At 38.5% G+C, this 21,751-nt stretch overlaps 2 protein-coding genes across 4 annotated transcripts in view; one reads left to right on the forward strand and one right to left on the reverse strand.

Moving 5' to 3' along the window:
- Positions 1–731, reverse strand: part of Roe1 (grpE protein homolog, mitochondrial Roe1) — a 129,808-nt gene extending 129,077 nt beyond the window's left edge. For 2 of the 3 annotated variants that reach the window (XM_067148491.2, XM_067148490.2), the window contains exon 1: positions 567–707. In XM_067148491.2, coding sequence (XP_067004592.2) covers positions 567–646 — 80 coding nt within the window. In that variant the 5' untranslated portion in view covers positions 647–707. Of the gene's footprint in view, positions 1–566 lie in introns of all 3 variants that reach the window. The other variant, XM_068227609.1, reaches the window with a different exon arrangement.
- Positions 732–829: 98 nt separating this feature from the next.
- SecS (Sec synthetase) overlaps positions 830–21,751 on the forward strand; it is a 180,303-nt gene continuing 159,381 nt past the window's right edge. The window contains exons 1-3 of the mRNA XM_067147362.2: positions 830–932; positions 1,163–1,333; positions 15,262–15,391. Coding sequence (XP_067003463.1) covers positions 1,220–1,333; positions 15,262–15,391 — 244 coding nt within the window. The 5' untranslated portion in view covers positions 830–932; positions 1,163–1,219. The remainder of the gene's footprint in view (positions 933–1,162; positions 1,334–15,261; positions 15,392–21,751) is intronic.

Here is a 21,751-nt window from a genome sequence, read left to right on the forward strand (position 1 = left end):
ACCTTCTGTGGTTTTTTCCTTCTTAGAAATACCAGCATGTCGTAGGCGATGTAGCATGTTTTGATCGCCATGAGGCGGGTGCGCGATTTGCTCCCGCTCCCCCACGAGAAAAACAAAGTGGTCTCGTTTGGACTCCTTTTGCTTTGCTTTTTAGTCGTGTTACTATACAAATCAATTATGGTCGGTTAGCAACATGCAGCTATTCTTAACTAATCTGGGACATGGTACCAAAAAACGGATATAGCCTGCCTAATTCTCCTTATCCATCATAGTTTATGAAGGAAGAAATTCCCGGCTTTGAATAAATGTAGTAATTCAATTGCACTCCTGTTGAAGTATCCTTCGGTAGTTTCACGAATCACTATTTAACTACAAGAGAGTTTCGTAAAATATGAGATTCTAGACAGGCTTTGCTAATGCCAGTTATATTGACGAAGTATAACAACGTGATGTAACCTTAAAATATGCATGTAGTATACATAGTAATTAAAAATACAATGGTACTTCACATCAGCCAAACAGAATAGTAACTGTCTTATGTGGGATATAGCACGAAAGAGACATACCCAATTCTGGTGTGACAAAAGGTTCTTTCCGCAATTAATCGGATAAATCTTGAAGTTACAGGTAAACTTACTGATGCCATGTTTGAAGATGATGAAACATATGAATGACTACTACTACTACACGTTAGGCAACCGACTTTGAAGGCCACCTACAGGCTAAATCTGAAATACCGCTGGACAAGTGAATTAAGATTCGGCGAAAGATTTTAGTGGGAAGGGAAAATTGTAAAAAGTGGTAAGTTTTGACACTTTTAATATCCATCACCGTAAAGGTGATGATGTATGCTTTTGTGAAAGTAAAATATATTTCAGTAATTAGGACTGATCATCGATAAGCATATAATGGAACAATAATGATTTAGCCAGGTTAGTGTCTGTATTAAGCCAGTATAGTTTTAATATTCAGCCCGGTGTAAGTCTTCACAGATATCGGGTAGTAATTTCTGCCGCTGGCATGTGTTATTGCAAGTATGAACTTTCTTGTGTGCAGTTACCTCTGTTGGTTTAATAAAAAATCAATTCTCACAGTTATGTTCTATGACACGAGTGTTCATTGTGTATAATGCAAGAATTAACTATTTTTTTCCGTCTTCCAGAAATGATACGGATGCTGTAGTCGGAGTTAAAGTGTCGCAGGGAATCCAGGGGGAAAAATGAACAGTCACAGTTTTACGTTAGCAGAAAGACTTATTCCAGCCACCTACCTTCAGCAGGCTGCAGCTGCAAAGAAAACTCGTGAAAATATAATCAGACAGCTTATAGAACAGGTGAGTGGTTTTCATGCAATACCGGTATCAGACTCGTTTACTTTATCATCACATTGTGTGTTTTGAATATTCTAGAGACTGTTTCATTTAAAACTATGGGCTACATTTACAGATGTAAAGTGTATTGTTACTCCAGTGAGATAATGAGCAAAAAGTGCATTAAGGCTGTTGTTATCGTTGCGGTTGCAATTAGAGTTTAGATGTACTGACAGCTATTGTGTACAGGTATAATTTGAAAACAGGACCATGCTCAGTTACTGTATGTACTGCATGATTTCTTATAAGTTATTAATTGAAAAATGTTTCATGGTTCAGGGTACTTACAGGGGTTAGATAACGCTGTAATCTTTCACCTTTGTTGTTCGTAGGTTACATGGATCATCTGCTGAAACGTATGGTAGAAATATAGTAATGGGGCCTCAAGGATTATTACATATAATATTACTTCAAATGCTGCTATTCTCACCTTAAAATGATCGTGGAAGAGAGATGTGTTCAATACGCTTGTCAGGGATCAACCCACCCGCCCCTAGAAGTACATTTACTTTTATAACAAATTTATAACAAAAATACTGTTTTAGACGCCATACTCCATTGCTTATAACTGTGATTGTTTGACGTATAGAAGATGATGAAATCATTGACATCTAGGATGAGGTTGAGATTTTGATACCAATCATTACAGAAGAAAAAATTATGAATAAAGGTCATTTATTAGTTTTTACGTATTTTTGCACATCCAGGCCAATCTCTGTCATGAGAATAGTGGCCCCTTTGGGACCACACTACCTTCGAGAGGCTCTTTTCTATCGCCGCGGTGCATACTGTCCGCACGGCAAGAAAAAAGGTCATTTAATAGTTGTAAAATGCAAAAAATACTGTAGGATAGCAAGGGTCCCCAAGCAACAGTTGGCAGCATTGTCATTCCTCTCGGAGCTCCCTCCCAGCGCTACAAGTATGACTGTCAAACTCGCTACCTAGTGGTGGCTCGTATTACTAATCCTTGAGGCCCCTTTACTATAGTTTTGCCGAAAGGTATAAAATGGCAGGGAGGGATTCAATTAGGTGGAAATGTAGTAAGCAGTCTGGCCTATGCTGACGACTTGGTCTTAATGGCAGATTGTGTCGAAAGCCTGCAGTCTAATATCTTGGAACTTGAAAATAGGTGCAATGAGTATGGTATGAAAATTAGCCCTTTGAAGACTAAATTGATGTCAGTAAGTAAGAAAGTCAACAGAATTGAATGTCAGATTGGTGATACAAAGCTAGAACAGTTCGATAATTTCAAGTATTTAGGTTGTGTGTTCTCCCAGGATGGTAATATAGCAGGGGTGGCCACTAACTTTAATTCTGGGAGCCACAAAATTGGGAGCATGTTTAGAAAATGGTTCATAAAATGAAGACAGGTTTTTCATTTTATAACAAATGTAGGAATATTTATTTTCTACACTAGGCCTACACAGAACATTAATGTTCAGGTAGGCTACACACCAAGGAATGAGATTTTACTCCCGAGAAGTGCTTTTTTGAGTGTTAATTTTGAAATCTCGCTGATAATTGGTAAGCGCAGTTCACTTAAACCTAAATGTTCCGTAGTTTGTTCAGATCAGTATTTAGATTTAATAAATTTAAGCGTTGAGTACAGTGATTCACACACATAAGTAATCCCAAAGATTGAGATAAGTCTCTTGGCACACTCTTTTGTTAGTGGATATTTTTCTTCTGGAACATTCTTCCAAAATTCTATGGTAGAAACGACACTTCATTTGAGTCCTTTTAGTCCTTCGTCCTCGTGCAGTTCTAGTAGCTCCAACTCTACAGCTGCTGTATCCTTTGTTATTGGTGATGAAACAGGAGAGCCATCGCCCACAACATCAACAGCAAAAGGATTTTCCAGGAATTAAAATTAAGGTTTAAGTAATCTCAAATCATTAAATCTGCCATTGATTTCTTCAGCAAGTCCAGACATTTTACTCATGTAATCTTCAGTTTCCACCTGAACGTCAGGAAGGCTTTCAGTAAGTCTTCAAATATTTGAAGTGAGAAAATGTTTTAGTCTGAAGGTCTTTCCCAAAAAGCTTTAGCTATGAAAGCTAAGTACAGTCTGAGTCAAATCAGAAGTAAGTTTTTCTCTTCCTTGTAAAGATATGTTTAGCGTTTTTAAATGCTGGACCATATCTGGGGAAAAAAAAAAAAGCCAAATTTAACAACCACTGGGGGTCATTAAATTCAGGAAATGATTCCTTTTTCTTCCATAAACTGTTTGATTGGATCAAGTAATTTAAAACATATGCCAAGAACATTGCTTACAGATAGCCGTCTTACTAAGCAGTACCAATATACATCATCAGGAAGCTCGTCATTGTTCTCATCTTCTATAAAAATTTGAACTTTCGGCGTGTTTTGGCACATGAGCGAATACAGTTCACAATTTTAGAACTACATGCATAATATGCGGGGGCTGAAAATATTTTGCTGCTAAATGTTCTCTGTGAATAATACAATGTACAGGTAGGAAATCAGGAACTGATATGTCAGCATTTAAAAGCCCAATAAGCCCTGGTTTCGTGCCAGTCATAGATGGTGCACCATCGGTAGCAGTGCTGACAATATTACCAATATGCACTGAGTTTATTTGTAAAACACCATCCAGGACTTCTTTAATGTCACAACCACGAGTAGTATCCTTCAAAGTAACCAGGTCTAAAAGATCTTCCACCACCTGCAAGTCCCTTGACTCATACCTCACAAATATGGCTAGCTGTGGCTTATCTTTGATATCAGTAGACTCGTCCAGAGCCCGACTTACTGCTGAGCACTTGCTTAGATTTTTTTGTAAGTTATTAAAATTATCCACACCAATAAGAGAAACTCGCCTCTCTATTTTGTGTCTAGCAGCGGGCATTTCGTTGATCAGTTTCTGCAGTTTCTTATTTTCAGGTTCTAAAACAGAAATAACTTGTACCATGTTCTTCTTAATAAACTCCCCCTCTGTGTAAGGATTTTTTGCTTTTGCAATATTAAAAGCCAAGATGAAGCCAGCTTCTGTTGTCATATCTGCTTCATTGGTAAAAATTGACATAACCCTACTCTGACCATGGAGTTTTTCCTTTAGTGATTTCAGTTTGGTTTTCCTTAACTGAGAGCCAACAGGAAAATCTTTGCTGAAACTGCTGTGGTTAGTGTCACGATGGCGTTTTAGTTTACTGGTCTTGAACTTTAACAATGTTATTTGACACAGAAGACACATTGGCTTACCGTTTCTTTCTAAGAAAACAAATTTCTTCTCCCAGCCGGTATTTAGGCCTAAAGCTTGATTCTCCTCTTCATATTTATGCTTCTTAGACAGCATCGCAACTGTTCGGACACCAGGCCACAGCTGTTCTGAAACAGCACACAGAAAAGTATCGGCACTCGCTACTGCCTATACGTGAACGCAACTGGCTTCACCTCATGACACTGACTCACTGACACAGTCTCCAGCTCAAAGCACTATCTAACGGAAGGCCCCGGAACTATATTCACCTCCCATCTCTCACCAATGTCCTGCAGCTCTAATAACGTTAAGTCGCACATCGCTGCTACTGACAGCCGCTGGCCGCAAGATGTCGTTACATTCCATTAATTATATCATTTAATTTTACTCTAAGGTTGGTGTCAAGAGCCGCACGAGACTGACTCAAGAGCCACATGCGGCTTGCGAGCCTTGTTGTGGCCAGCCCTGTAATATAGTAAGTGAGATTGAATCAAGGTATAGTAAAGCTAATGCAGTGAGCTCGCAGTTGCGATCAACAGTATTCTGTAAGAAGGAAGTCAGCTCCCAGACGAACCTATCTTTGCATCGATCTGTTTTCAGACCAACTTTGCTTTACGGGAGCAAAAGCTTAGCGGACTCAGGATATCTTATTCATAAGTTAGAAGTAACAGACATGAAAGTAGCGAGAATGATTGCTGGTACAAACAGGTGGGAGCATTGGCAGGAGGGTACTCAGAATGAGGAGATAAAGGCTAATTTAGGAATGAACTCGATGGATGAAGCTGTACGCATAAACCGGCTTCGGTGGTGGGGTCATGTTCAGCGAATGGAGGAGGATAGATTACCTAGGAGAATAAAGGATTTTGTTATGGAGGGTATGAAAAGTAGAGGGAGACCAAAGCCTTCATGAGAAAAGCTGATGGGAAACTTTTTTCATTATCTCATAAAGCCATTTGCTTCAATGCTGATTCCAGGTAATTATTAAATACCGGAGGAATGTTTTAAGCATATAGTAAAGCAAATGCCACTGAACATGCAACTGTAACCAGTAGACTCAACATCCAGTGTGACTAGGCATAGCATGGTGTCTGAAACTATCGCTGCAACGTCGCTGGATCTTCTCATCACAAGCCAGCTTCGCATCCAGCATCCTAGCCACTACAAATACAAACTGATATAAAAAGTGGTAAAATCATTTACGTATTTCACAGTCATACAACATGACTGTTGGATACGTAAAGATTACAACAAGACCAAGCACACAATTTTTAAATCAGCCCGAGCCAAGAAAAAGTTACCTTAGAAAATTGATAACTTTTTTCTTGGAAATACAAAATTCTGAAATTTTAAACTATATTTAAAACATCCCAGTGTATATTGTGTTAAAATTTGGATTTAATCATATGACAGGTTTTGGAGAAACGATGTCTTAAAGTTGACACATGGTTGAAACACGCTTAAAAACGGGCACTTTATGTGTTCCACTTGCGATAAAAAATATTACAATACAAATTAAAAATTTGAAACCTGCATGATCTAACGTGAAATGAAACGAGGAAAGTGCTGGTGTTATTGGTTTTTCATTGGGCCTATTGGTTATTTCATAAACAATCTCCAAACTCGAGTGCACATAATATTTTGGTTGACAATAGGTTAACTCTTTCCGGTCTAACTGCGAGCTGCAGCGGCCGAAATTATGCTCAGGCTGCGCTGCGGGCATAGACCATACCTTACCTGCCAACTTTCCCGATTTAGGCGGGAGACTCCCGATTTTCGACATTTTTCCCGCCTCCCAATTATTCTTTGATTTCTCCCGATTTTAGCTTATTTTTTGGTGAACTTCAAACATTTGTTTTCAAGTCCCACCATTTCAGCTTTGTACGCAAGTGGCCGGAAGTCCTTCCCTGATTGGCCGCTTTCAAATGAAATATCGACATGAGTTAACGAGAAATACGTGCGAATGTGCGATGTTTATTGAAACCTGTATATCGGTCTTGATCGGGACGCGTATATCGATTGTCAATCTCTCGTTCTCGCGTGCTATTTGTTCGTTCACATCAGTCTAGTCGATTCTAGAGACTAGTCGCCAGATTTTGAGTTTTTTTAGTAATTTAATGACAGAATGTCAAAGATAGCGACTAGTGACTTTTCTAGAGATTTTAGGAGCCACTTGGAGACAATTCTGGCGAATTTTAATTTATTACTTGATAAAAATAGCATTGCGCTTCGCATAATCGCGCGGGCGCGTGATGCAATATATTAATCTATGAATTAATGGCATCTAAATGCATGACTGATTCACACATGTGGAGCATGAGTTCATACTATTTTCGGAAGACTTATCAGAGACCATTCATCTCTGTCATATACTTCTTGTGAGGGAATAGAGAGTGTAATTTTTAGCCTTGTAGCCTCGTATAGCAACAGTCGGGTTTTGAGACAATACGTGTTATAATATACCATATAACTCCTGTACTGCGCAAGACATGTAGAGTAAGCAGTTTTTTTTATCTCCTGACTCCTCCCAATTTTTCCTGATTTTCATATCTAAATCTCCTGATTTTTGGTTTTGTAAAGTTGGCAGGTATGGTAAGGTTTGGCAGTTCACTAAAAATCGAGAACGAGCTATGCACGCATTCTGGTGGTTATATCGTGTTTCTTCATGTATTAGTTATGACAGTATTTAAGCAGATGGCAGTATTATAATATGTTTTAAGTCAGAGATTTTACAATATTTTCGACCAACATGCATCAGTTGATGTTGTCATTCAGTGATCTCTCAGACATGGATTCTCGCGGCAAACATGTGCTTGATGAAAGAGATATTTTTGATATTTTATGATATATTATAAGTTTATGGGCAAATGAACATATGATTGACATATGAATTCGAAAAAACTTCTTACATTTCATTATGATTGGAGTTCGTTTTACGGCCTAGCGCATGTTCCTGCGTATTTCATATTTGCGTGAATACGTAAGGTTGTGTACATATTAGTAAAGGTGTCTGTTTAGAAGACTGTATTTTCTCTTTTTCAGAAGACTTTTGTGGTAAATGGAATAATAATTTTACATTTGATTCATTTTTGAAAAAAATTATCAATTAAAATATTCATAAGAGCTCCCATCTTCAGTACTGTAATTATTACTACTATTATTGAAAAATTATTATTTTTATATGGTACTCATTATTGTTGTTGTTGTTTTGTAATTGCAATGCACATTTTATATTAGCAAAATAGGGTAAATATGACAGTATTTCAGAAAACTGTACTTGCTTAGTTATCCGTCAGACCTTTTTTTCATTCACAAAACATGGTTTAATATATAAACAATTTTAAAATCTCAAGTGATAGTTGACGTGATACAAACAGCATTTTCAAAACTAGATGCTCAAACAAGCACAAAGAAAAAAGAATCATGCAATTATCTCCTACAGATACAGAGATATAATATTTTAAAAATCCTTAAAAATGCCCAGTCCAGAGCGTTTGTTAGGGGTATTAAGGCCCAGTCTGGAATGGGTTAACATCCTCAACAGCTTCTCTGAACACAACCTCAGAGTAGATATTAAAAAGGAGAGGGGACAGCATACATCCCTGTCGCATGCTTCTACATATAGCTATGTTCTCAGTTGTGTCTTCCTTTATTTTGACCTCTGCTGTTTGGTTCCAGTAGAGCTGAGTGATGATATGTAGATCACCAGCATCAACACTAGTAGTTTTTAAAACCTCAGCAAGTTTTGCATGAGGCATGGAATTGAAAAGTTGACGAAGCATGCATACACATCACTGTTCTTATCCAGGCATCTCTGAATCAAAACGTTTAGAGAGAAAAGAGCCTCACAAGTTCCCAGTCTGTTTCTGAAACCAAACTGAATTGGACCAATTTAGCATTTGCATTTTGCATAGATACAAGTATGGATACATGGTAGAAATACCTTTAAAACGTGGGACATTAGGCTGATCACGCGATAATAACAACATTGTGATGCACTAGCATTATTGGTATGGTAACAAAAGTTGATCTTAACCAGTCAGATGGAATTTTCCCAGCCATACATACTGCATTGAATAGTGCAGTTAGCAGGTTTAGGCCTTTACCATCACCTTGAGCGATTTGAGTTTCTGCATGTATGAGGGCAGATCAAATATAAATGGGAATTATTTTTTTAAATATATTGCATCAACCAAAAAGAAATACTCATGTAGAGATCACTTTTCTATATAGTGTCTTGCCTTCAATACACATTTTCTCCATCGGATTGGTAAAATTTGATGCCGGCCTGATAGAAAGAAGAGGGACATGTGCGGAGTCAGTTGCATATAAACTCTTCTGTACTTGCATCATCATTGAACCGCTGTCCTCCTAGGTCGTGTTTGAGTGATCCAAACAAATGGTGGTCGCAGGGCGATAAATCTGGACTGTACGGAGGGTGTTCCAGAGGTGTCCAGTGAATTTCCCCTTATAAAGCGGCAGTATGCAACCTTGCATTGTCATGGAGTAGAATTACAGTTAATTATGTATCTATAGATATATAATACATTGTGATATGTTTCGACATGGCGGCATTCGGAAGTGTATTGACAAGGCAGAACCTGGACACAATTAACTGTAATAATTAAGTCAATACGGACCATTTGTGGCCATCATGGTCAAGTTAATAGATATGGAGAAGAATGACGTTTTGGATCTGTTGCCGGCGTCGCTTGTTGCGGTATGAAGCTTTTGCTTCATCCAGTAGGCGACAGTAATAGGCTGCATTAATTGTCCTTTGTTCGTGAAGAAAATCCACCAGCAAAACGCCCATGGAATCCCAGAAAACGGTTGCAAGCACCTTTCCAGCAATGGGCATGGGTTGGCCTTGACCATACCTGCTTCGTCTCTTCGACACGACTCCATGCTTGCTTGCTTTGACTCTGGGGTGTAATGATGCACCCAAGTTTCATAAGTCACAATACGATGCAAGAAATCCTCTCCTTCCTCCTCGTAGCGACGCAGGAGTCTTTGACAAACTACCTGGTGTAAAGTTTTTTGTTCCTGGTTGAGGAGACGAGGAACCCACGTAGTAGACAATTTTCTGAAATCTCGGATGATGGTTCGAACACTTCTGTAACTTATTCCTACGGCTAAAACAATTTGCAAAATTTTTATTTGCCCATCTTCACCAATAATGTCATGAATGGCAATAATGTTGTCTGCAGTGATGCTTGTTCGCAGTCTCCTTTCATGATGTTAATTTTCTACAGTTTCTTTTCCTGCCACAATTTTTTAGCCCACTCATACACTCGAGTCTGTGAAAGCGTTTCTTCCCCAAAATGTGCGCAGAGCCATCTCAGAATTTCGGAAGATTTGGTGTCCTCTTTTGCGAGAAATTTGATAATGATGCATTGTGCAACAGACTTGTGCACCTCTTGCTCACTCATGGCATACTGAAGCAGCACAGCTCTCCACTGTCGTTCGCACATGCAAACCCTTTCTCTAGACACCCCCAACAACATCCTGGCAAAGCCCTGCCTCTCAGTCACTAACAGCAGTGGTACATTCAAATTTCTGTTTATATTTGATCCGCCTTCGTATCTTGCCTGGACCCGCAGCTTTATGTCTCTTCTGAAGTTTGATTACATACAATACTTCCTCTTTTGGTATGTCAGGACTCGCTTTGCTATAGATTGGTTTGTCTTGGACGCACCACACGAAATAGATTCTCAAGATACTCCTCCCAGACAATCTCCTCTGGTATTTCTCTCACTAAAACCATTTTGTCCAACCATTTGCTCAGTAGTAACTAAATCGTAAATGCCAAAACAAAATTGACTACCAACTTAAAAATAATGCTATCTTACTAAATATTAACAAGAAAGGAACTTGTAATAATAAGCAAATTCACTAGTGCAGCAAAAACACGGTTACAGAGCAACAAACTGTGGACTCTTCTCGCACGTGGTTCACATGTTAGCTAAGTGAGCTTGGACTTCAAAATGCCTTTTCCGTTCTGCAGTTGACAATTCCCCCCCTCTTTCAAATGTTACTTTAATCTACTAGTTTTCATTGAAACTTAACAGCCTTTTGAAGTGAAAAGTGAAGCTGTGTTGTCTCAGGCAGATGGTAACAATATGGAGCCAAACTTCCTTTAAGAGTTGAAGTTGACTCTGAATCTGCTCACTCAAAAATAAAAATATAATTTAAAAAAAATGTTTGTGGTGTGGGTTACTGTAGTCACGTCCTGGTTCGTGAACCATGGGCAATGTTTGGGGTGCATAGTAAGTGGTCGTGAAGAGTTGCGATACATGTTGTTATGGAATAGGATTAGGCATCTTGGAGAATTTCTGACTCGTGGCCCTCCTTTTCCTTAGGCAGCTAGGACTATACAATCCAGCAGTGGTTCATAACCCTCTGGAGGAGAGATCCTCAGTGGAGCTATGTGTAAGTAATATAGCACCCTTATTCACAGAATATACCTGCCTCAATCATTTTAAGCAAATCTTGGACCTGTGGGTGTAATGGAGTCACGCTTCCATTTGATTTGACAGGCAAGGGACTCCTTCGAAACAACTTGACGAATGAAATGGAATTTGATGGGGAGCTATCGATATTAATGGGGCTTATAGAAGAAACAAAGTAGAACTGGCTGTTAAGATCAGATTTTCAGTATGTGCCAGATGATTGAAAGATAATATAAGAGGAAGAGAGAGTTATATTTATGTTTCATAGATCTAGAGAAGGCATACAACAGAGTGCCAAGTGAAAAGATTTTTCCTGTACTGGAGTACTATGGGATTAGGTGTAGGTTGTTAAAAGCGATCAAAGGCATTTATATTGACAATTGGGCTACATTGAGAATTTATGGTAGAATGAGTTCTTGGTTCATGGTACTTATATGAGTTAAACAAGACTGTAATCTTTCACCTTTGGTGTTCATAATTTACATGGATCTTTTAAAGAAAGGTTATAAAATGACAGGGAGGGATTCAGTTAGGTCTTCTTAACAAAGGAAATGTAGTAAGCAGTTTAGCTTATGCTGACGACTTTGTGTCAATGGCAGATTGTGCTGAAAGCCTGCAGTCTAATATCTTGGAACTTGAAAATATGTGCAATGAGTATGGTATGAAAATTAGCCTCTCGAAGACTAAATTGATATCAGTAGGCAAGAAAGTCAACAGAATTGAATGTCAGATTGGTGATACAAAGCTGGAACAGGTACATAATTTTAAGTATTTAGGTTGTGTGTTCTCCCAGGATGGTAATATAGTGAGATTGAATCAAGTTGTAGTAATGCTAATGCAGTGAGCTCGCAGTTGCGATCAGCAGTGTTCTGTAAGAAGGAAGTCAGCTCCCGGATGAAACTATGTTTACATCAGTCTGTTTTCAGACCAGCTTTGCTTTACGGGAGTGAACGCTGGGTAGACCCAGGATATCTTATTCATAAGTTAGAACTAACAGACATGAAAGTAGCAAGAATGATTGCTGGTACAAACAGGTGGGAGCAATGGCAGGAGGGTACTTGGAACGAGGAGATAAAGGCTAAGTTACGAATGAACTGAATGGATGAACCTGTACGCATAAACCAGCTTCACAGTTAAATTGAAATAATAAATATGGTAGTTCAACCTATTCAATACAAGTAAATAAGAGATGTAGATATTACATTCTTATTTAATTAAAAAATGGAAATGGTACCGGTTTCGACCCCAGTCTGGGTCATCATCAGCCGATTATAACTCGAAAAACAATGCATAAGTAAGAAAGAAGTTAAAGGTCAAGTCCACACAATATCAGTTGAAGAGGCGATATAAAAATGACAGGGGTAGGCACTGTTCAATTTAGACGGAGTGGAATGGGAGTTACTTAAAAGAAGTAATGCGTAATCTTCCGAGCGTCAGCACGGCACACGCAATGTTTGGCACTGTCTCATAATGTCCACGAAAAGAAGAGAACAGTTAAATGAGCCACTGCATACACCGTCAGGCACAAAGTCACAACACAATCCAAATATGAAGATCTAAAGTCATTAAGAAGCCGAAGACGAGTAGCTCAACCGAAGAAACTTGCAAGCTTCAGAAGATCGGCGCGGTGTTTACAACGTCAAGTGCTGTAGTTCCATACGCTGACGGAGGTTGAAGGATAGATTATTGATCAAGTATTTGCTTAGTTCATAAAAATGTACCTATATATATATATATATACACTTATAATACGATTCAATGTAATTGAATATGTAATTATGATCTTGAAGATTTTTAGAACAGTTGACGAGAAAAAACAATAGTGAATAGAAAAAATGGTAAAAAGCGCAATACCGGAAACAAATGAAAACGTGTATGCACAGTGCGCTATTTCTTGAATATAAAATATTCAGGTCGTGATTGAAGTAGTCAAAGTTGGTGGACGTAAGGCATGAAATTGTTACAAAACAAATGTGAAACATAAATGAGGTGTGTTAATTGCATGATAAAAACACAAAATATTTTTGGCACCATGTAGAACGAATATGCTTTTTGAGGCCACATTGTTCCTCATGTTTCTTTACTTGTTTGAATGCAATATTTCACAGGCGCTTCGAACTCGGGATGTCTCTCCGTTGTATAATTGGTTGCGAACCATGAATATTTAATAATGTCCTTGAACCATGGGGAAGAAAATTGAAAATGAATGAAGAACTATATTTTGAGTATGCTGTTTCTGTGATAAACATAAAACTGAAAGTCTTCACAAGTCAGCACAATGTCTATTAAGCAGCGATACAAAGCTTTCCACTGCTGGAAGAAAAACTTGTCCAAGGGATGTATTTTCTCTGTAGTGCTGGGAGGAATCTGGATAATTTCTATACTGTTGCCTGGAGGAATGTCTTCAAGACAGCTCTTATTACTATAAGTAACCCAGGAATCTAGCTGTAGCAAACACTTCCCTTCTGCAAATGGGAATAAGGATTCTTTAAACTAATACTTTAATTCCTTTTTCCCCATTTTCTCTGATTTTGTGGCTCTTACAATTATATTTCTGGCATGAAACCTTTCTTTGGAAATTCTCGTACTGAAAGTTCCAGTTGCCTCCTGTAGTACAGTGAATAGATTCAGGAAAAGAGTACCGGCCATACTAATTGTAGGTATAATTGTGTACGAATGGGTGAGTGCACTAACTGATTGAACAACTGTTTCTGTATGTTTCTCACAAACAAATTAGTCCTTTCGCTTTTATTTTGTGCATGAAACCACTCTGATCATTACTATATATTGAAGCGGCATAGTATAAAAATTGCTCTGTAGTTGCTTCCACAAATTTTTTTGCACCGGGCGAGTTGGCTGTGCGCGTAGAGGCGCGCGGCTGTGAGCTTGCATCCGGGAGATAGTAGGTTTGAATCCCACTATCGGCAGCTCTGAAAATGGTTTTCCGTGGTTTCCCATTTTCACACCAGGCAAATGCTGGGGCTGTACCTTAATCAAGGCCACGGCCGCTTCCTTCCAACTCCTAGGCCTTTCCTATCCCATCGTCGCCATAAGACCTATCTGTGTCGGTGCGACGTAAAGCCCATAGCCCAAAAAAAAAATTTCTTTGCGACTTTATCTTTTTTGTCTTCTTCTTGCAGATACGTACGGGATACAAATTTTGTAATTTTTCTACTTTTATTCTGTACTTTTTCTTAAAATGACTCAACCAACTCACACATGCGCAGAAATTAGTTTGCCCCATTGAAATCTCTCTTGAAATTTCCAAGGCCTACAGTCGCACGTCCTCATCGCATACATTCCGCTTCAGTCTTCTTGCTTCTGTAAAGTGAGAAAATAATTTTATGCACATCAATTTCCTGTGTTCAATGGGGCTTACTGATGTAGATTCTAATTGGTTCTTCCACCTGTACAGTTGTCGTAGCGACGTCACCTTACAACTTTTGCGAACAGTGGTTAATGAATGCCGCTTCTTACCTCGATTATTTAACCACAAATTTACAGCTTTTCTCTTGTACGCAAGATCTACAGATTGTTTCACTTTCTTTGGAAGCATAACTTGAACTAGTAGATTTGCTAGGTGACTGCGATGTCTCTTCACTGGATTGACAGGAATCAGACACGGGGCTCAAAGCAGGATCCGTAACACATCTTGGTCCTGGCAATGGTGTGCTGCCTTCTCTTTCAGATAATGCAGATGAAGTGTTGCTCCTTCCGCTATCACTTTCATTGTCACTGTTTCTCTCCTACACGACTCCGAGACGATGTTGGTACCCACGGAATGATTTTCAATTAGTTCGATCATATGAAGACCCATCTCCCTTTCTTCCGAAGTTATTTCATGGGAAGAGGAGAATCCTTTTTCACGGAAATAACATAAAGCATACTCTAGAACATTAGCTGGATTCATGACTGCTCTTTCAAAGGGACATGTGTCAACTTGCTAGTGCAGAAAGCTCAAGGTAAGCCGGTCACGAGGGCTGTTCTCGTCGAGGTATACGTTGACGCGTGCAGTTCTATTAGACATTGACGTATCGATTTCAGGACCCTACAGATTGAAATGGCGGCTGCAGTTTTGTACATTGCTTTCTTATGGACCCCTCATCCTCTACCAGATTTTGATATGACAGTGTGGTCAGTTCCCTTGTTAGCTGAAACAGCTACATGAGTATAACGTTTAAGTGTTGTTAATGAACAATTTCTTAATGGAGTGATGATTGTTTCAGAGGAAATGGCCTGAAGAAGGGTGGGATGACACTACTATCGAATTGTTCCTAGCTGACTTGGCTCAGATGGATAGTAATAATTTTCCTGGAAACTGTGGCATCGGTGAGAGAGAAGCAAGGATTGCATCTGGTAAGCTTAACATTTCATTCCCCATGTTTGTAATGTTTCATTTCTTATTTGAATGACATAATCCAGTAATAATGCTGCTAGCTTTCAACAAATTTTTAAATTTATATTTGTTAGTATGACATTTTAACAGTTAGGTCGATATTTATTCAGCCAGCCTATTAGCTATACTGGTATTTATTTTCTTCATTTTCCCTTCTATTACTAACACCATGTGCTTTAATGAGGATCGTTATTTTTTCTTCTTTAAGATCACATGGATTACTTTAATCAACCCTTTGGCTTGTTAATTTCTTTGTAGGAACTGTCTGAGCCTTGCGGTCCTCCCAGTACTTCTTCATACGTGTTGATAGACTTGCCCTTTCTTGTGTCGAGAGTATTCTAGTTTGATTTTCTTCTTTGTGAGTGTAAAGGGGAAAGTCATATTTGTAAGTGTTGTTTACTGTTCTCTTATCCATAGTGTCATCTGTTTTAAGGCCAATTTCTTTCAAATCCTCCCTAATTTCTGTTATCCATCTGCATCCAGTTGTAGTTTATTTTTGAAGCGAGATTGTACTGCACTAGCTGTTTCCAACATCTTGAATCTGGCATTCTCAGGATGTGGCCAAAGTACCACAGTCTTTTCTTGCGCATGGTATCAGCTGTGGGTTTTAATTTCTGATATACAACGTTGTTAGGTACTATTTGCAGTTGCCCATCTTTTTGGTAGCTTTTATTGATACAATTTCTTCCAATTCGTCTTTTGATCTTCTGTAATCTGTCACTTTTGGATTGTTTGTTTAGATGGAATAATGTTTCTGCGGTGTATGTGGCTTCTGGCTTTATGATTGTATTGTAATGTTTGATTTTTGCATTAATGGATAAGCATTTCTTTTTGTAAGTTTCCCCATGTTAATTTTTGTGCCTTGGGTAATTAGTTTGTCCTTATCCGAATTGAAGGTTTTTCATTTAAATTATTTGTTATTAACTAACTTCATCTAAATCTTTGGCTAGTAATGCCATGTCATCTGAAAAACCAAGGCAGATTGTTTGGATTTTCCTACCTATCTTAATATTTGGAGGGCATTTCTTAAACCATTCTCGCATTACCATTTTTAGTGCACAATTAAATAGTGATGGTGATAAGTTTCCCATGTTAATTTTTGTGCCTTAGATAACTTGTTTTCCCTTGTCTAAATTGAAGGTTTTTCATTTAAATTATTTGTTATGAAATGTTAGAAGTTTGAATCGTTGTGGTAGGTTAGAGAATCTGAAATGGGAGATGGATAGACTAAAGTTAGATGTAGGCCTAGTTGGTATAAGTGAAGTTAGTTGGCAGGAAGAACAGGATTTTTGGTCAGGCAACTACCGAATTATCAACTCATCGGAAGGGTAGCAGCCTTTCGAAAGTTGCAAGGGTGGCAGTCTAGATGATTGACTGAAATGGCCTTGTAATAATACTCAACATGGCTTAGCTGTGTTGATACTGCTACATGGGTGAAAGCAACAGGAAACTACAGCCGTAACTAACTCCCGAGGACCTGCAGCTCTCTCTGTATGAATGATGTACTGATGATGGCTTCCTCCCGGGTAAAATACTCCGGAAGTAAACTAGTCCCCCATTCGGATCTACGGGTGGGGACTACACGAGAGGGGGCGATCATCAGGAAGATGGATACTGACATTCTGCAAGTCGGAGCGTGGAATGTTAGAATTTTGAATCGTTGTGGTAGGTTAGAGAATCTGAAAAGAGAGATGGATAGACTAAAGTTAGATGTAGTTGGTATAAGTGAAGTTCGTTGGCAGAAAGAACAGGATTTTTGGTCAGGCAACTACTGAATTATCAACACAAAATCAAACAGGGGAAATGCAGGAGTTGGTTTAATAATGAATAACAAAATAGGGCAGCGGGTAAGCTACTACGACCAGCATAGTGAAAGAATTATTGTCATCAAGATAGACACCAAACCAATGCCCACCACAATAGTGCAGGTCTATATGCCTACTAGTTCAGTGGATGATGAGGAAATCGAAAGAATGTATGGAGAGATAGAAGAGTTAATACAATATGTGAAAGGTGACGAGAATCTAATTGTGATGGGAGACAGGAATGCAGTGGTAGGCCAAGGAAGAGAAGGTAATACTGTAGGAGAATTTGGATTGGTCATAATTTAGTCCTTGCCAATACTTGGTTCAAATACCATAAACGAAGGCTGTATACGTGGACGAGACCTGGAGACACTGGAAGGTATCAAATAGACTTCATTATGATTAGGCAGAGATTCAGAAACCAGGTGTTGGATTGCAAAACTTTTCAGGAGCAGACATGGACTCTGACCACAACTTGTTGGTCATGAAATGCCATCTGAAGTTGAAGAAATTGAAGAAGGGAAAGATTGCAAAAAGATGGGATCTAGACAAGTTGAAACAAAAGAGTGTGAGGGATTGTTACAAGGAACATGTTGCACAATGGCTAAATGAAAAGGCTGAAGGAAACACAATAGAGAAAGAGTGGATAATCATGAAAAATGAGTCGGTAGGGCTGCTGAAGAAATGTTAGGAAGGAAGAAAAGATCACCTAAGAATCAGTGGATAACTCAGGAGATACTAGAACTGATTGATGAACGACAAAAATACAAGAATGCTAGAAATGAAGAGGGCAGAAGAGACTATATGTGAATAAAGAATCAAGTGGATAGAAAGTGCAAGGTAGCTAAGGAAGAATGGCAGAAGGAGAAGTGCAGGGATGTCGAAGGTTGTATGGTCCTGGGAAAGGTAGATGCTGCATACAGGAAAATCAAGGAAATCTAGGTGTATGAATATTAAGAGCTCAGATGGAAAGCCACTTCTAGGGAAAGAAGACAAAGCAGAAAGATGGCAGGAGCATATCCAACAGTTGTATCAAGGTAAAGAGGTAGATAATTTGGTTCTGGAACATGAAGAGGCTGTTGATGCTGATGAAATGGGAGACCCAATTTTGAGGTCAGAGTTCGACAGAGCTGTGAGTGACCTCAATAGGAACAAGGCACCTGGAATTGATGACATTCCCTCTGAATTACTGACTGCCTTAGGAGAAACCAGCATGGCAAGGTTATTTCATTTAGTGTGCAAGATGTATGAGACAGGAGAAGTCCCATCCGATTTTCGGAAGAATGTTGTTATACCTATTCCCAAGAAAGCCGGTGCTGACAGGTGTGAAAACCACTGCACCATTAGTTTAGTATCTCATGCCTGCAAAATTTTAACATGTATTATTTACAGAAGAATGGAAAAACAAGTTGAAGCTGAGTTGGGAGAAGATCAATTTGGCTTCAGAAGAAATGTAGGAACACGTGAAGCAATCCTGACTTTACATCTGATCTTAGAGGATCGAATCAAGAAGGACAAGCCCACGTACATGACATTCGTAGATCTAGAAAAGTCATTCGATAATGTTTATTGGACCAAGCTATTTATGATTCTGAAGATGATAGGGATCAGATACCGAGAACGAAGAATTATCTACAATCTATATAAAAATCAGTTTGCAGTGATAAGAATCGAGGGCTTTGAAAAAGAAGCAGCAATCTTGAAAAGAGTGGAGCAAGGCTGCAGTTTATCCCCCCCTCCTTTTCATTGTTTACATAAAACAGGCAGTAAAGGAAATCAAAGAGGAATTTGGAAAGGGAATCACAATTCAAGGAGAGGAAATAAAATCCTTGAGATTTGCCGATGATATTGTTATTTTATCTGAGACTGCAGAAGATCTCGAGAAGCTGCCGAATGGTATGGACGAAGACTTGGGTAAAAAGGACAAGATGAAAATAAATAAGTCCAAAACAAAAGTAATGGAGTGTAGTTGAACGAAGGCAGGTGATGCAGGAAATATTAGATTAGGAAATTAAGTCTTAAAGGAAATAGATGAATATTGTTACTTGGGTAGTAAATTAACTAACGATGGCAGAAGTAAGGAGGACATAAAATGCAGACTAGCACAAGCAAGGCAAAGCTTTCTTAAGAAAAGAAATTTGCTCACTTTAAACCATGATATAGGAATTAGAAGGATGTCTTTGAAGACTTTCGTGTGGAGCGAGGCATTGTATGGAAGTGAAACATGGGCGATAACTACCTCAGAAAGAAAGAAAGAAAGAATAGAAGCTTTTGAAATATTGTGTTAAAGAAGAATATTGAAGGTGAGATGGATAGATTGAATCTTGAATGAAGAGATACAGATTCGAATTGGTGAGAGGAGATAGATTTGGCTAAATTTGATGAGAAAAAGAGATAGACTGATAGAACACATCTTAAGACACCCAGGACTTGTTCAGTTGGTTTTTGAAGGAAGTGTAGGTGGTTAGAACGTTACGGGTCGACCAGGTATGAATATGACAAGCAGATTAGAGCTGATGTAAGATGCAATAGTTACGTAGAAATGATAAGGTTAGCACAGGATAGGGTGGGATGGAGTGCTGCATCAAACTGATGGACTGATGACTCGGACAACAACAACAACTCACTTTTTTACCTAGATATTTGAATTGTGTACATTTTAAATTTTAGTACCGTTAATTTGTAGTTACTTCAAATGGGTCTAATAATTTGCCTCTGAACTTTAGTTTTGATTTGATCTTTGTAAGAGTTAATTTTATCATATTTACTAATTTAGGATGTAATCCCATGTGTCATAAAATTCTTAAAAGATTTCCTGTGAATACAATCATAGGCCTTCTTGAAGTCTATAAATATTATCACCATATCACTGAGCATCAGTGTATTATGTTACAGAACAGGCAAACTCCAAGTACCAGTCAAAGTCATATCCTCCTTTGACCCCACTATGATTGACCCCTACACATCATCCTATTCTTCTTCCTGTGGATTGTGATGTACAGCTTTTTCCCAACTGCGTGTAACAACTGACATACTTTTCTGTTGTACATTTCTGAACAATACTCTTCATTATTACAGTCCCCTGTTGTAAGTTGTTTTGTTTGGAAATTTATATTGTCTTAAATAGGCCATGGGGATTGCTTCCAGTTACTTGTAGCAGGCTTTTGTTTTCACTTTTCCTTTTGACCTTTTGTGGTCCATTCTTGTGTGACAATATTAGCGTTACAGAAATGTTGCAAAGTTTGGGCTGGGAAGACTTGGGAGAAAGACGAGCTGCTTGACTGAGTGGTATGTAAAAATTTCAAACAGATTTATTAAAAACCACCATTCTAATACTCTACATGCATATTAAAAAACAGAATCAAAATGAAAATTGAGCAGAATCTAGATGATGATCAGTTTGGGTTCAGGAAAGGAGTAGGAACAAGAGAAGCTATTATAGCACTTAAAACCATCTTGGAGAGAGGACTGGAGCTTAACAGAAATACATATATAGCTTTTGTAGACCTGGAAAAAGCTTTTGACAATGCTCATTGGAAAAGGCTGTTCGAAATTATGAAGGACATTCATTTGGACTGGAAAGACAGAAAAGCAATACTTAACCTTTACATCAATCAAAGAATAAACATCGAAAGTAATGATAAAGTATGCAAGGTGAGAATCAGGAAAGGAGTAAGACAGGGTTGTTCCTTATCACCATTTCTATTTAATGTGTACATTGAAGAGGCCATGAAAATTTTTAAATCCAAAACACCTGGCATTAAAATAAATGGAACAACTGTACACTGTATTAGATTTGCCGACGATATTGCACTTCTGGCTGACAATGAGAAGAACATGCAGATCATGCTCAACAAATTAACATCCATCTTAAAAGATTTCTAACTTAACATTAATGTAAATAAAACTAATGTTATGGTTGTAAGCAAATCTAAAATGAAGCCAGAGGCACAGCTCAGAATTGGAAATATTTTAATAAAACAGGTGCACAAGTTCTGCTACTTAGGATCAGTTATTACCAATGACAACAGATGCACTGTGGAAATAAAAAGAAGGATTTCCCTGTGTAAGAAAGCCTTTGAGGAGAAGAAGCAGCTCTTAACTAATAAATCCTTAAATACTGAACAAAAGAAATTATTTATCAAAACGTTCATTTGGAGTGTGCTGCTATACGGCTGTGAAGGATGGACTCTCTTGAAGGAGGACGTGAAACGACTAGAGGCAGTGGAAATGTGGCTATGGAGGAAGATGACAAGAACTAGCTGGATTGAGAAGAAAACTAATGAAGCAGTGCTTAGAGAAATAAACACCCAGAGACATTTAATAACAACGATAAAAAGGAGAAAAGCACCAGTTTTCGGTCACATTCTCCGGCATAATAACTTCATAAAGAACTTGTTCGAAGGCAAGGTGATGGGAAAGAAAGGCAGAGGGAAACCACGGAAGAAGATCATTGAAGAGGTAGTTGAGAGGATGGGATGCCAAGGTTATGGAGAGATGAAAAGGATCGCAGAG

Source organism: Anabrus simplex, chromosome 5 (assembly GCF_040414725.1).
Source record: "Anabrus simplex isolate iqAnaSimp1 chromosome 5, ASM4041472v1, whole genome shotgun sequence".
Classification (NCBI taxonomy): Eukaryota; Metazoa; Arthropoda; class Insecta; order Orthoptera; family Tettigoniidae; genus Anabrus; species Anabrus simplex.